Source organism: Stegastes partitus, unplaced genomic scaffold (assembly GCF_000690725.1).
Source record: "Stegastes partitus isolate 25-593 unplaced genomic scaffold, Stegastes_partitus-1.0.2 Scaffold1281, whole genome shotgun sequence".
Classification (NCBI taxonomy): Eukaryota; Metazoa; Chordata; class Actinopteri; family Pomacentridae; genus Stegastes; species Stegastes partitus.
Window position 1 is genome coordinate 39,375 of NW_007579012.1, and position 15,333 is coordinate 54,707.

At 42.8% G+C, this 15,333-nt stretch overlaps 1 protein-coding gene across 4 annotated transcripts in view; it reads right to left on the bottom strand.

The window, feature by feature from the left end:
* flna (filamin A, alpha (actin binding protein 280)) overlaps nt 1-15,333 on the bottom strand; it is a 66,045-nt gene that overhangs the window by 5,526 nt on the left and 45,186 nt on the right. The window contains exons 19-41 of one of the 4 annotated variants that reach the window (XM_008298091.1): nt 14,415-14,584; nt 13,205-13,322; nt 12,668-12,780; nt 11,684-11,833; nt 11,275-11,593; nt 10,430-10,603; nt 10,176-10,338; nt 9,927-10,087; nt 9,504-9,671; nt 9,282-9,405; nt 8,439-8,595; nt 8,159-8,348; nt 6,739-6,762; nt 6,000-6,247; nt 4,902-4,976; nt 4,099-4,198; nt 3,029-3,169; nt 2,791-2,919; nt 2,456-2,629; nt 1,367-1,528; nt 1,063-1,266; nt 572-724; nt 350-472 (exon numbers count right to left, since the gene is read on the bottom strand). In XM_008298091.1, the coding sequence (XP_008296313.1) occupies nt 350-472; nt 572-724; nt 1,063-1,266; nt 1,367-1,528; nt 2,456-2,629; nt 2,791-2,919; nt 3,029-3,169; nt 4,099-4,198; nt 4,902-4,976; nt 6,000-6,247; nt 6,739-6,762; nt 8,159-8,348; nt 8,439-8,595; nt 9,282-9,405; nt 9,504-9,671; nt 9,927-10,087; nt 10,176-10,338; nt 10,430-10,603; nt 11,275-11,593; nt 11,684-11,833; nt 12,668-12,780; nt 13,205-13,322; nt 14,415-14,584 (3,540 nt within the window). The remainder of the gene's footprint in view (nt 1-349; nt 473-571; nt 725-1,062; nt 1,267-1,366; nt 1,529-2,455; nt 2,630-2,790; nt 2,920-3,028; nt 3,170-4,098; nt 4,199-4,901; nt 4,977-5,999; nt 6,248-6,738; nt 6,763-8,158; nt 8,349-8,438; nt 8,596-9,281; nt 9,406-9,503; nt 9,672-9,926; nt 10,088-10,175; nt 10,339-10,429; nt 10,604-11,274; nt 11,594-11,683; nt 11,834-12,667; nt 12,781-13,204; nt 13,323-14,414; nt 14,585-15,333) is intronic. The other 3 variants (XM_008298093.1, XM_008298092.1, XM_008298094.1) reach the window with 3 other exon arrangements.

The window sequence follows — 15,333 nt, forward strand, 5'->3', positions numbered from 1 at the left end:
AGGGCTTTGTGGGCGAGGAGGAGGAGGAGGATCTTGAACGTGATGCGCTGTTTGACAGGGAGCCAGTGGAGATGTTGGAGGACGGGGGTGATGTGATCACGTGAGCGGGTGTGGGTGGGGAGACGGGCGGCGGACTTTTGAATAAGCTGAAGTTTTTTGAGGAGTTTGGAGGGTTTTAGCCAGATAAGCTTTAAGGTGACACAGGAAACAGGCAAAAGGTAGTGCAAAAGTAGTTGGTGTGACAACTACACATCAAATACGGCACATCAGTTGTGTTATACGTGGGATTAGATTCTCTCCAGGTCTTGGAGAGACGGATTACGATGTCATTATTTCCTGCTTCAGTCACCTGGAATCTTGAGGCTGAGGTCGCACTGGCTGCCGACGTTGGCGACCGACGCTGCTCTCCTCTTCCTGGTGATGCTCTCCTTCATCCTGCCCTCTCCTGTTACCTTCACCGTGAACGCGCTCCCTGTGTCACACAAACAAAAACACACACACAATGATTGATTCAGGTTATCCATTTAAAGCATCTCTTCTCTACAATCCCTGACTGGCTCATCATAAGCACCTGGCACATGCTGGTCGGCAAACTTGATGTTGATGATATAGTTTCCTGGTTCGGTGGGGCAGTAAGTGACTTTGCAGGTTCCGTCCTCCTGGTCTTCAGTGTTGATGTCCACTTTGCTGGGTCCCTCAATGGACAAGCTCAGGCCGCCATAGCCTATGTGGAAGAAACATGAATTGAGAGAATAAACGTCAAATCTGAAGGGTTAACCCTCTGATCCACAAAACCTTCTGTAGGGTTTAAAAGGCAGGTCGTCTTTATTTTTTTGCAAATGGCCAAAATTACAGTTTATCAGAGCTAAAAGCTGCAAAAACAGAAAAAATTATGTTTTTTTTGTCTTTTAAAATGTTCTGATAATGCTTGGATGCTGAAAAAGACTAGTCGTGGTTGTGTTGTTTCAATGTAGGCCCACTGGACTTTAGATTACAGTAAAGAATGAACCCACAGTGAGTAAAAACATCATACATTTTTACACATACGAACACTTTCATCACCTGCATCACGGGTGTCGATGATGAACTCGGCGGGCTCAAAGGTTCTGGCCTCACTCAGGCCCTGCCCGCTAACACGCACGCGGCTGGCATCGCCGATCTCCGATTGGTTGATCATAACGGCAATGGGGCTGCTGGGAATATGGCGACCGTTCTTCTTGATGTTCACAAGATGTTCTCCAATCTCCTTAGGAACAAATGAGATACCTGGAATAGACAGAGGCATAAAACAAGAGGGTTATTACAAGACTCATCTTTTTTATTTTTTAGTCTATTTCTGCTTGCTTACATGAGACACAAGACTCACCAACGTGTCCGTTACGCAGCATCTTCAGCAGGCAGGGCTCCTCGCGGCCTGACGGCGTGGTGAGGGAGGCGGTCAGCTGGCTGAGGTCGAGCTCTCCGATGTCCAGTGGGATATCTGCAGCTGAGCCCACCTTCAGATGGGACATCCTCATGGAGTCATCGCCTGGAAACAGCAGCGACAGGCCGGTTAGGGCACATAATTACATAAACACACTCAGAGGAGACATGATGGGACAATGAGTCCCAACATGTCTTTGACCTTTATATTGACTGTATTTTTATCAGGCGGAAACTATATTTGGACAACTCGTCGGTTTTAAATACAAGAAATCACAATTAGCTTCCCTCGTAGGGCCAAAAAAGGAAATTTTATAATAAATGTGCTGCTTGTTTTCTTTGAAAGAAGCCAGCCGAGGCAGTCTGGACATCTGATCAGGGTGTTTTTCAGGCATGTTCAACTTTTAACCCCAGAACACACACTAAACACACAGAAAAGATAATATATGTCATCTGGCTTTATAACACCTGGGGATCCCACAGGAAGAGATGGTCGCTGTGGAGCAGGATTAACACGTTTAGCCGCCTGTCTCTGCGAACTGACTCCATTTTAAAGGGCAGAAGATGTTTAACTTGTGGTTAAAATACTATTGTAGTACAAATCACTTAAGTCATGGTCTGATTGGCAGGTGTGAGTGGAGGATGCTATCTACCTGGTGTGAAATTAGATTTAAATCCTACACAGAGACAAAGCTGAAACTAAAACCATACTGACAGTGTAAAAAAATCAAATGTAAAAAGATGTAAAATAGAAGATTGTCATTGAAAAGAACGTCTGTGTTTTATTTCTCAGGGCCAAATATCTATTTTCAGTACCAACGCAACTTGTCTGAATGCACACATTACAACTCTAATGTTTACTTTTTCAGTTCAGTTCTTGCTATAAATGCCAAATTTTATTTTTGATACTAAACTATACCATCACTGTTCTGGCCCTAAAAGAAGGTGGATCTATTTCTAGCTAACCAAATTTCACTGATTAGGTGGATCAGACTTCCGCTTAATGACCGTGCATTTGATAACAGATAATTACCAGTGATCCTGGCTGAGAAGGGGCTGCCCGGGATGTGCTTGTCATTGTATTTGACCAGGATGCTGTAGTCTCCCGGCAGAACTGGCAGGTAGGACACAGTGCAGGTCCCGTCCTGGTTGTCCACACAGCTGATGTCGGCCTTGGATGGACCCTCGATGGCCAGAGACAAACCACCTTAAAAGGACAAGCACAATTTTAACACTCTCTCCTGCTTTCTTTCTCTTTGGACGGAAATGGTGTGAAAGCAGGTGAGTCACAACGAATATATAAGTGATTCAGTAGATATATAAATGGTCCTGGAGTTGTGTGTATTTTGCCATTTGACTGCCACGTACCCTCCCCAGCATCTTTGGTGTTGACGGTGAAGACAGCAGGCTTGTTGACGGTGCCGTGGATGAGGCCGGGGCCATAGGCGCTGACGTTACCACTGTTCATGTAGTCCACGTAGAACTGTAGGGGACTTCCTGTTAATAAACAGCAGAGACAGAACATGAAGTAGCAGTCATTCAAGATCTTTAACATGGTCACAAATATCTCCTGTATTACTGCAGACACTTCGGAGCAAAGCTGTACCAGGGATGTGGATGCCGTCGTATTTGATGTCCATCTCATGCAGACCGGCCTCTGTAGGGGCGTACTTGACTGTAACAGTGCCGTCCTTGTTGTCGGTGATGTCGGGCTTGGCCACCTTGCCGGACGGCATTCGGACCTCACCTTCAGTGGAGGACAGGAACAATAGCATCATACATGCACTGCAAAAACCATTGTGGCGTTCAAATCGTTGGCGTTTATGGTCGAGCCCGACCAACTTAGGGACCTCACAAATATATTGGTCTTAGTACATATAGGTTGTCCGATATAAATGTTTAAAGTTAATAAACCATCGTTATCATTTCCCTTTATAATGTAACTTCAACATAACTCTGTCCATAATAAATGTCATGTCCTGCTTAAACGCCATCTGTCTGCTATGCTAACGAGGTAGCTAGCCTGCTAAAGTTTGGCAGCAAAGTGAGCAACGTAGCAGATTGAACAGTTAGCGTCAGAGCATCTCTTCCATTAATTCTGCAGGTTCATTAGTCAGTTTAGTGTTGACATCATGTTACGTTGGTCAACCTAGTTAGTAAGATAAAGAGGTGGAAAGCAAATTACATCTTCATCTGAAATTTTTTGGGACAACTGTCATGTCACTTATGCTTCATTCACTACATTTGCTAACTAGCGAACAACGTAGCTACTTTCACAGCTTGTTAACATCAAAAAGGAGTCTAAATAATACTAATGTGACATTTATACACTATGCAGGGCACACAGTTCTCCAACCCAAACAATTCAAGTCTCTGCATTTAAAAAAACTAAAATGTAAAAGTCTGGTTTTGAACTGAATCTGTAGAAGGTTTCTCCTGAATTTTTCCAGCAGAGTTGCTGTTGAGTTGCTGGCAGTCGTGAACCACAAGTTACTGTCTGTGACCATTAAACATTACCAGCAATATTTCAGTGAAGTTTACTGTCATTTTGAACAACAAAGATTGTTGTTAAACTGTGAAATATCCTGCTTTAGATACAGATCTTCTCCCTAAAAATAGCACCAGCTCCCAGCGTCGGTCGGGATCTACTTTATAGAGCAGACTCGTTTAAGTTACCTGTGATCTCTCCCTTCTGGATGGTGAACGGGATGACGAGGTCGAACGGTCTCAGTCCAGCCACATCCAGACCGTTCATTCCCATTGGTCTGTCTGTTGCCTGGGAGACAGAGGTCAGAGGTCAGATGATAAGACTGCGAACAGGTCGCGGCTACAGCAGCAGCGTCTCACAGACACAATCGACACAGTGCAGGACAAAAGGGGGTAAAAAGCTTCCAAACACCGACAGCATGAGACAACCACGAGGTGAAATGACAATGGAGGTGACAATGGTGATCATGGTCAGGATGATGGCACCGACACAAACTGCGAGAGAGAACGAGATGATGACGAGACCACAGGGAGGATGGGAAGCATGGTAGGCCATTTTGAAAAATGTAGAGCAGCTGGCATGCCCACATTGGCGATTCTCAAAATGGCAGCTTTTGTCTCTTAAGCAAGTTCGACATGGAGCACTGAACAGAAACCTGCACAATGATTTTTAGTAAATATTTTTTATCTTAACACTGCGAGGGACACGTTTCCTGGGTTGCTGAACAAAAACTGTGTCCACATGTTTTGTACTTTTAGACATTATGCAGCTCTGTTGCACTGTCCATGCGTTTAAGGACTCTTCTTTTTGACATGGAGGGAGTGAAATGAGAGACAAAAACCCTAAAACATGAAACACCTGTAATGAGAGACAGCAGACACTGATGGAGGCTGATGGAGGGAGGCCACGTACGATGATTTAGATAAGAGGAGGAAGGAGAATAATAAGAAAAAGGAGTATGAAAGAGGCTGCAGACTGAGGTTTTAGGTACCCAGGGCTGTTGAGCGTAGTACTGGGGCATTTGGCTCTGCTGCATGAGCTGGTCTGATGGGGCTCCTTCCAGCGCCTGAGAGGGATGGGAAGTGGTGAGGAGGGGGGAGGTAGGGGCGGCGTAGGGGGGGCAAAAAGGATGAAGGGATTGGAGAGGAATAAAACAGTTGTCAGAGTGATTTTGAAAATGTCTGGTGTCATCAGGAGCCGATCACCAAGCCTCTGTAGGGAGAAACGGCATCAAGGATCTTTGGTTCGTGACTGTCAACACTCCCGGAGTTGTTGGTCAATACCCAGTTGTTAAGACATTCTGCATCGTAAGTCAACGTCAGTCTGGTTTAAGAGCAAATCACAGGGAGATATCCGCTGTTACTCTAGCAATGAAAGATGTAATTACGGTTTAGCAATAAAAAAAAACAAAACAATGTGCTTCCAAAGTTATATGTTTATTAAAGGCCTTAGATGCTTTCCAGAGCAGTCAAAGCTCGACTTGATATTTAAAACTAGCCTTGGATTTAGATTCTGCTGATTTTGTCCAATAACTGAAGGAAAAACAACCTTTCTTTCACCCTCTGAATGTAAAAACTTGCCAACAAGGTTGAAAAGCGTGTCATTTTTTATTTTTTTTTTTTTAAACATGCCAAATTACACCAATTATCAAAGCATGAAGCTAAAAACAGGAAGAACCACGTAGTAAGGAAGTAATGATGTATGACCTTCTGTTTTGTTAGGAAAATTACCCAAATTAAAGCCTGCAATTGTGACATATTTATATTCTACATGCCTAAATAATAATAATAAAAAAAACTGCCACAGATAAAGCATTTAATCTAACCAGATTTGCTAAAAATAAAATGCAAAAAATCTGCTTTTCTTGGCACAACCCAGTAGCCATTGGTGACTCAGCTGTGACCAACAATTACGTGATTAAAATTCACTTTTGAGAAAGACTCTTGAGCTGAACTGCAGGCTGTGTTTACACAGAGCAGTATGGATACAAATCATAAACAGAAGCAGTAAAATATCTATAACATGTAGAGTCACCAATTACTTGCTTAGCCAATTCGCCCTGTACAAGTAAAGGTTAAAATACACTCACCGTGACTTGGAAGGGGCTGTTGGGGATGTGCTCCCCTCCAAAACGGACGCAGATCACATACTCGCCAGGCTGCGGCGCCGTGTAGAAAATATCGAACGTGCCGTCCTCGTTTTCAACCACGTCCACGTCGAGCTCCGCCCCCTCGGGCGTGCACACGCTGCACGTCACCTTGCCTTTTCCTGCGGCCTTGGCGTCCACCGTGATGACGGTCTGTTCGCCGATCTGGATAGTCGGTCCGACACCAGCGCCTTGAGAAAAAAACACGACGAGATGTGATTCGTTATAACCGTGTCCGATAGAGAAACAAACACACAACATTCAGCATGCACATTCCACAACCATGAGACCAGGTTAAAGTTAAATGAGCTCTAGTTATGTTATTTCCATCTATTGTATGTTGTTACCAATGAGTCACACATTATTATCAAACAGTCTCCATGTATAACTGAAAGCTAGATTAGCCAAAGTGCCATTCCACCATGCCATCCTACCTATTCTGTTAGTCCATTAGTCTGTCCAATAAAAAATGTGAGAGGGAAGAAGAGTTATGAGAGAGAAAATGAGATAGGAGGTGAAAAAAAAAGGTAGGAGAGAGGGGAATACAGAAGAAGTAGAAGAGAGAGAAAGACTGGGACATCCTGTTGAAAAAGCCGGTGCCACTATCCTCCATGCTGACAGGAAAGAAAGAAGAAGAAGTAGAGCAGTTCCTCTACATTACCAACTTGTTCAGGAGTCTTACCTAAACCATGACCGCCGATTGAGACTGATAATAGGAACGGTGAGAAGCAGGGGAGGGGGGCGAGAGCGAGGAACAAAAAAACAAAAGTGACAAATAAAAGACAGTCAGGTGGGGGTGGGGGTGGTGGGTGGCAATAACTCCAAACACTTGGATGAAAAAACAAACGGTGATGGTGGATTGTGAAGCAGGGAGGAGGGTGGTGTGTGTGTGTGTGTGTGCAGCAGGGAGGGGAAGTGTAACTGAGGAGCACAGCGTGAGGAACACAACATACCAATGCATGGAGAAATAACCAGATATGAGCAGCAGGTGTCCTTAGAAATTAAATCCTAGATGATGTTTGTACACAACCGACTCAAGGGAATAAATCTGTGTTTGTGTTGAACGAATAGTTTGACATTTTATCAGACATGAATGTTGCAGCTGAGCATTTGGTGACAGCGTTGATGCTGCACTTATTTCTTAGCATGAAGAACGCAGCTCGCTTGGCTCCGTCCAAAGGTGTCCAAATCTGCCTACCAGCACCAGAAAGGCATGTTTTCTGTTTTGTTCTTTTTAATCTCCAAAATTACACCATTAACCAGAGTCTGAATCTACATAAAAACAAGGAGAATCACGGGATTTTCAACTTTTAAATGAGCTTTAAACCAACCATCTGGCTTCGTCAGGAAAAAAATTAACCAAATCTAACCAAAAAACAAATGGCTTGCTTTAGTCAGATACTGCAAAAATTAGACTTTTGCATTTATTTTAATTCTGCTGTCCTCAGTGCAATCATAAAGCCATTAGTGACGTTTCGGCTGAACTGCAGGCTGTGTTTATACAGAGCAGAGAGGAAACAAATGTAAATACTAAAGTATTTATAATTATGTAGAGCCACTTTTTTTTTTTTGCAGAATTGGTAAACCTATGAGCACTAATATTCTACAAGTCAATTCCAGGTTGTTTTTTTTCTTTTTTATGATTTATTGTTGTTTATACTTGCCTACTGATGTTTGTGTACTCCATGGTTCAGGTATGCACAGTTTAGACTGACATAAGCCCAATATCTGTCCTAATATGTCAAACTATTCCTTGCAGTGACTAAATTTATTGTGTCTTTGAGGGATAACAAGCAGCTCATTTGTGTTTGTCATTGCGAACAGGAACCATCATCCAAACTGTCTCTGCTGCAACAGAACCTCGCTCGCAATGGCAGCAGGAAGTAACAACATGTACAAGTGTGGACAAAATCTTGCTAAAACCCTGACTTGGTTCTGGTAAATCTGGATGTCAGTAAAACTTCCTATCATGTAGAATGATAATCATTCCGACTGTACACAGAGAAGAGAAACTGACCAACAGTGTATGAGTACGTCTTGTGTGCACGTTCAACACTACTAAAACAAATGTGTGTCCGGTCCTCTAACGGTCCTGAACGTACCTGTGACAGTGCATTTGCTGGCGTCTCCGGTGGGCAGAGCCCTGATGCGGTAGGGTGAGTAAGGAATCTCATCCCCTCCGTACTTAATGAGGATGGTGTATCTGCCAGTCATGTCCGGCACATAAGACACCAGGTAGGTCCCGTCATGGTTGTCACGGATGTTGGCCTTCTTAGGCTTTCCCTCTGGGTCCTGCCGACAAAGAAGGAAGGCGGAACAAATGCTTATAAAGAATTTGTTTTTAAATTTTTATTATTAGTGCACCACATCTGGAACACTCACAGTGATCTGCACTGCCAGCAGTCCCTCGCCTGCGTCTTTGGCATCAATGGTGAACTCAACGGGCAGCGAGGCGGGCACCCCGGTGGTGTTGAGGCCGGGTCCACTTGCGCGCACCTTGCTGGCATCGTGGGTGGGGAGGACCTTCACCTTGTAAGGGCTAACAGAAGGAAGGACTGGTTAAACACAAGTAAAGAACTAAAGTGGAAGACGTTCCTATAAAAGGCAGAGAGTTGCATCTACAGATGAAGTTGACAACAAAGTGAAACAGATAAATACCAGTAATATCCCTGCCATAGAACTCAACGACGTCTAAATAATGCCCTTTGCTCTACGATAAGCATCTGCAGTGTCAACCAACAACAATGTTGTCTCAGCTTTCTGATCCATTCTGACTCATTTAAGAAAATCATTTTCTTCATTACTTCTTGATTATAGCTGACAGTCCATGGCTAATGGAAATCAGGTGTTTCTATGTTTGCTCATTTTCTAGCTTCACTACCTTCATATATTGACACTAGAAATAATCTAATAAATGAGTTCACGATTAAATTAAATCGCATAAAATTTAAAAAATAGACAGCAACGAGGAATATCTGCTAAGCTAGCTACTTTAAGCAGGAGAACTGTTTTTATTTTGCTGCCTTTCTTAACTTTAGCTGTGTAGCTAGCTGTGTTTCTCTAATTTTTCTATGCAACAACATTTTTACATAGTAAAGCAAATGTCAGAAAATCAGATAGAGCTTATAACTCAATTCTGACATTGTGTATGGACTGTATTTTGCATTACATTTAACAGAGCAATATTTAGAAGTTGAAAGTCGGTGTTTGTTCAACTTCTTTTACCTGCGTGGGATTTCCTCATCAGCGTATAATACGTTAATGGAATACGGTCCCTCTCTGGTGGGAACATAGTTGACTGTGTGAGTCTGGTCACCATTATCCACCACTTCCACAGGCTCCACCACACCTAAACAAACAGAAACGGAAACAATTGTTTTGAATTATTCCTCAGGATTCTTTAATGCACATGTTTATCTGTGAATAGGGACATGCTGAAAACGTTACCTTTGGGCCCCTGTACGCGGACCTGCAGTGGGGCCACTCCAGCTTTGGAGGCGTCCACTGTGAATGCCTGAGGAATGTTGGCTCTTACGTTGTTGCTCAGGCCTGGACCCTGGCACTTCACCTTGGTGCTGTCCACCGTGTCACTGACTGGCACTTGGAATGGACTGCCTGCTCACACAAAACATGATGAAGGTTTTTTAAAAATTGAAGTAACTTGAGCAACTTAAGTAAAGCTTTCTGAACTTTATCAAATAGAAAACTTAATTTCTCCTCTCAGGTTCTCTTAGGTGTATTACATCATTGCTGTCTACTCAGGAAAAGGAATGAAACCTTTAATTTATGATAAAACGCAGATGAATTTGCAACCTAATTTTGTAATAAATAGTACGTATAATATGAACGCTGGTCATTTCTCAGCTGTACCTGCGATGGGCTGTCGTCCGTAGGTGATGTTCAGGTTGTATGTGCCGGGCTCATATGGGATGTACTCCACACTGCAGCTGCCGTCCTTGTTATCAGTGCAGGACATCTTGGCCTCGGATGGACCTTCCATTGCCAGACCAAGACCACCAGTTCCAGCTCCTCTGCACAGGATAGAAGACGGACATTAAAAAAAACAACCACACTTTTTTTGACGCTTTTTCCACCTTCCAAGCTAAACGTCTCACATACCGGGTTTCCACTGTGAACTTGTTGGGCTTGTTGGTGATGCCGCCTTTCAGACCAGGACCGTGCACACGGACGCGAGCTGGATCGCAGCCTTCAGTGACGCCGACACGGAAAGGACTCTTAGGCACTGGGGAGCCGTCGTAGCAAACCTCCACATTGTGTGGACCTGAAACAGACACAAGCAGCTTTAGACTCTTGCTGGAAAAATCAAACAAGCAGCTTCCATCCATGATACACACCACGGCATCTGAACTTACCCTCCTCATAGGGAGTGTACTCCACGTTGTACGTTCCATCTCCGAGGTCGGTGATCAGGGCGTCCGTGCGGCTGCCAGATGGGTTGCTGATGAGGGTTTTGATGTGGTCGCCTCCACTCTGTGTGAGCGCACGAGCGTCCACAGTGAAGTCGGTGGTCGCCTCACGGAAAACTCCTAAAAAACAAAGTAAAAAGACGGAAGAAACAGTTGGTAAAATCTTTACAAGCTTACAGAGTTGTTAGATGAACACTGAAAGACTTCCAGGTTTATGATCTTTAGGCTATTTGACTTCTGTTTCAGCTCCCGTCCTCTTAAAAGCTCCATCTAAACCCCATTATCTGATTGGCTGGATTCCAGAAGTTTCCCTTGGCACACTTCTGACAGCTCAGTCAACAAATTTTTTTGCTCTTCACTCAGAATGTCAACTTATCAAATTATCTGTTCCATATTTATGCCCAAATCTGAATTTAAAATATGAGTGGACAACAATGCACTAAACAAGTGAAGCACCAACCTTAAGAGAGCAGATAGCAATTTGTGTTTGCATAAACTACCGGACATAGAAAAATATTCTTATATTATTGTAGAACATGCAAAGCTATAATGCGTATAATTGTTTCAGTTTACCAACAAGAGAACCTGGAAGGGAAAAAAAAAAGTTGATGCCACATGGGATACTAAACAGGAAACAACTTTAGGCCAAAACCTAAATGTATTCAAGAGTATTCATGCAGGACATGCGAAATAAAAGTGCATTATGTTCCTCAGAACAAGGAAAACTAAATAAAATGTGAACTCAAACCCACATCTATACTGTGTCACTCTCTTGCTGCAGGTTATTTTACCTTTGCCCTCCACTCCAGGTCCAAACACAACGACTCCGCTGGCGTCGACCGCAGGCTCCACGTTGAGGCGAGCTGGGAAGTTTGGTACATCCTGGCCACCATAGCGGATGGTGAGGGTGTAGGAGCCGGGGTACAGAGGGATGTAGGTGATGGTGTAGGTCCCGTCTCCGTTGTCCTGGATGTGAACCTCGGCCTCAGTGCCGCTGTCTGAGATGATCTCGATGGTCAGCTCAGCCGGGCCGGCGTTGCTGCAGTCCACGATGAACTCTCCCGTCTCCCCGACCTTGGCACGCTCCAAACCTGGGCCTGAGCAGCGCACCTGAGAGGAGAGGCGGGGTGGTCATGATTCAAACACCTTTACATTTAATTCCTTAGATGTGTACTCATACAGTCACTAACTGCAGCCAACCTTGGAGGGGTCTGTGGCAGGGTAAGCTGTGGGGGCGAAGGGGGATCCAGGGATCGGCACTCCGTCATAGGTGAGCTCAACCTGGTATGGCCCCGCATCCCGGGGAATGAACTTCACCTGACTGGTCTCTGGACTCAGCCCTGGTTCAACCTGGAACAGAACAGGATTTTATCGATTAAAAAACACTTATTTTTCTAACGGCATGATATGTTGAGAGATGCAGGGATTTTCTCAATTTACAATTTAACCATTTGAACCTCTAACCCAACCAGCAGGTTTAAAAGGTATGTTATCTTTAATAAGAATGTCAGAAGGACACAATTTAAAACTGTAAAAACAGAAAGAATCATCAGATTTCCAACTTTCTGACAGTTGAACTACTCATCTGTGATTTGCTGTTTGCTGATCTGTCGGGGAAATCTAACCAAATCTGAGCTTAAAATCATGATAGTTTACTTTATTCTACATGTCACATTTAAAAAATTGCAGAAAATAAATCATTGTCACCAACTACATTCTGTCAAAAGCAAAAAAAATCTGCACTCCTTGGTGCAACTGTGGAGCCATTAGTGACTCAACTGCAACCAACAGTTATGTCAGAAAAATTCACTGACTTTTCAGCTGAGCTGCAGGCTGTGTTTAAACAGAGCAGACATGTATAAACAAAATAAAAATGGAAGTAGTAAATAATATGTTGCATGTAGTCATTTTTTCCCCCAGGATTTGTATCACCTGTGAGCACCTGGACTGATTCCATTTATCTTCAGTTTTTTTATAAAATAAATTTTCCCAAAACCTATTTTATTTTTTTTAAGATTGGCATTAAAACTTTGTTATAATGCAGGATTTAAATGTTTGAGCTCCCTCTACTTCTAGTCGTGGTTGTTCTGTTTACATAGATGTGCAGGAAACTGCTTGGGTTTCAGAGGGTTAAATGTAGCTTCAGTATGGACACTAAGCTTCTAAAGAAAGTCCATATCTTACCTTGCTGGCCACTGGCTTCCCTGATGGTCCGGTCACCTTGGCGGCCACCTTGCCTTGACCTCCAGCACCCTTTGATTTGACGGTCACCTCCTGGTCTTTGCCAACAGTCATCTCTACAACAACACACAGAGCAAACACATGTGGACGCTGTGGATCTGAAAATATACAGACACTCCAGATGTGGCTGGAAAAAATTCTGACTCTTCCACATATTCCATTATAAGGCTGATTATAAGGTGGCAGTTTATGTAGGCAACCATGAAAAAAACAGGAGAAAATGTTGATGGTTAAACAAAACCAAAAGGTGACACATGAAACTTTTCAAAGAACAAGTGAAAACTCTGAGATGTGTCGATTTTTTAAAATAGTAAATCAAAAATCTAACGTGAATTTGAATTATGAGACATGATCATAAACTCATAACTCATCATTTTGACTTATGTACTGTTTGTTAAACACAAAATGATGCTTCATGCAGCATGATGGTAGAAATAAGAAGGTGCTGAGCTACTAGAGCGATGACAGCTGAGTACTTACTGTCTCCCAGGCCTGTGACGTTGACCTTGCTGAGGTCCAGTGTGGGCGCCACGGCGACGTTGAAGGGGCTCTTGGGAATGTGATCGCCGCCGTAGGTGACAGCAACTCCCAGAGGACCCTGGAGCGGGAAGAAGAGCAGACTTGATCGCACAAATTGTGTACAAAAGAATGGACACAATAAAGCTTTCATGACTTACAACAATCAACATAAGACAGTGTCACTGTAGCCGGAAAATCTGGCCTGTTTCTGAATGAACAAAGCCAAAATGGATTTTTCTAGAAAAGCCAGCAAGTTGCACGAATGTAATAAACTGGAAGTTGTCTGAAGATTCTCAGTCATCCAGGTCATGGTTATTCTCATGGATTAATTGTAGCAACTGGACTTGCTGGAGTTCCTTGAAGATGTTTCACCTCTCATCCAAGAAGCTTCAATGGGGTTCATTAGAGGTGACCCTAACGAACCCCATTGTGGCAGGGGGTGCACTAACGACTCACATAACAAGGGGGAGGAGCAACAAACCCCCAATTGAAACCTAAACTCAGGTGTTAATGGCTCCTTAAGGATATCAGTATCTGGAACTCCCAACTAGTCAGTCAGAACTGATGAAGCCTCTTGGATGAGAGGTGGAACGTCTTCAAGGAACTCATGCAAGTCCAGTTGCTACGATTAATCTACCAGAATAAACTGGAACAACTTATTATTAGTGGACAAACTTTTTTTTTTTTAAATCCCTGATTGAACCCAGTTCTCCTCTAAACCCCAAAACCCAGCTGCAGGTTTGAAAGGCATGTCATCTATATATATATAAAAAAATGAATTCAAATCACCAAAACTGCATCAGTTATCAGAGCAAGAAACTTTAAAAACGTCAGATTTTTATAACTATCTGATAAACCTTGAACTACTCGTCAGTGTGGCGCCGTTCTAGCAGAAAGTTTAACTAAATCTGAGCTTAAAATCACATTTCAACAAAATTCCTTCATTCTATCACTACATTCTGTCAAAAGCAAAAAAATCCTTTGTGACTCGCAGTCATTGAAAATAATTTCTGGACTTTCCAGCTGAACTGCAGGCTGTGTTTCCACAGACCTGATACGAGACACATATGGAAACACAGACAACACACTTGTATCAGTGTTTTCCCCACAAAAAGCCCAACTTTCCCACGAAATACAACAATAGAGACACTCGAGTGCTTCTCCCTTTTACCTGCTGCACAGGTGTGTATTTCACAGTGTGCGTGTTGTCGTGGTTGTTGACGATTTCAAAGTCCTTGACAGCCTCTGCTTTAGTCGGGCCGCTGAAGTTGCAGTCCAGGTTCGCCTTTCCGGCTCCTTTAGTGTTCACGGTGAAGTGAGTTGGTTTGTTTAATTCTATACCTGAGAGGGACAGAGGAACAATCAGGGTTAACTTTAGTCTGTCTGCATAGAAAGTAATAATTCCAAACATTTTAAAGTAATTTCCATTTTTTCAAACTCCAGCATTTTATAAAAGCTTTTGTTTATACTCCTCAAATATGTAATGCCTGTCTTGGCTGTGATAATAAAAGTAGACTAACAGAGAATGGAAAGATGAAGATTTAAAGAAAGACATCATTTGGATGTCATGAGATATATCTTGTTGAAATCAACAAAGGTTGGACATGTTGAATCCCTGTTTTTTCTATTTTTGTGAAATAATAAAAAAAAAAATTAAAAAAAAATCAACTTTTGTTTTTTCTTTTGTACAAGTTATGGCACTAAAACTGTGTCATACTACACAAAACACATATGCATTACCTCTACTTCTAGCCATGGCTGTGTTTCCACAGAACACAGGACTTTATGTTGCAGTAAAAATAAACTCCAGAGTGATCACAAATGCGACAGAAGCAGAAAGTGTAAAGAAACGCCCAAAAACCACAAACAGCGGTGACTGAACTCTAGCTTGTTAACTGGTGAGATAGCACCAGATAAACCTCATTGACACAATATTTCTTTTTCTTTGTTTATAAGAAGAAAAAAAAATCCATTTTGATGCTACCACCACATCTCAGTAATTGATTTTTTTTGGCACAACTAAACAGCAGCTGAATCCAGTCAAAATTACATAAGATAAAGACATAAAACAGGAAAAGCGTGTTTAAAAA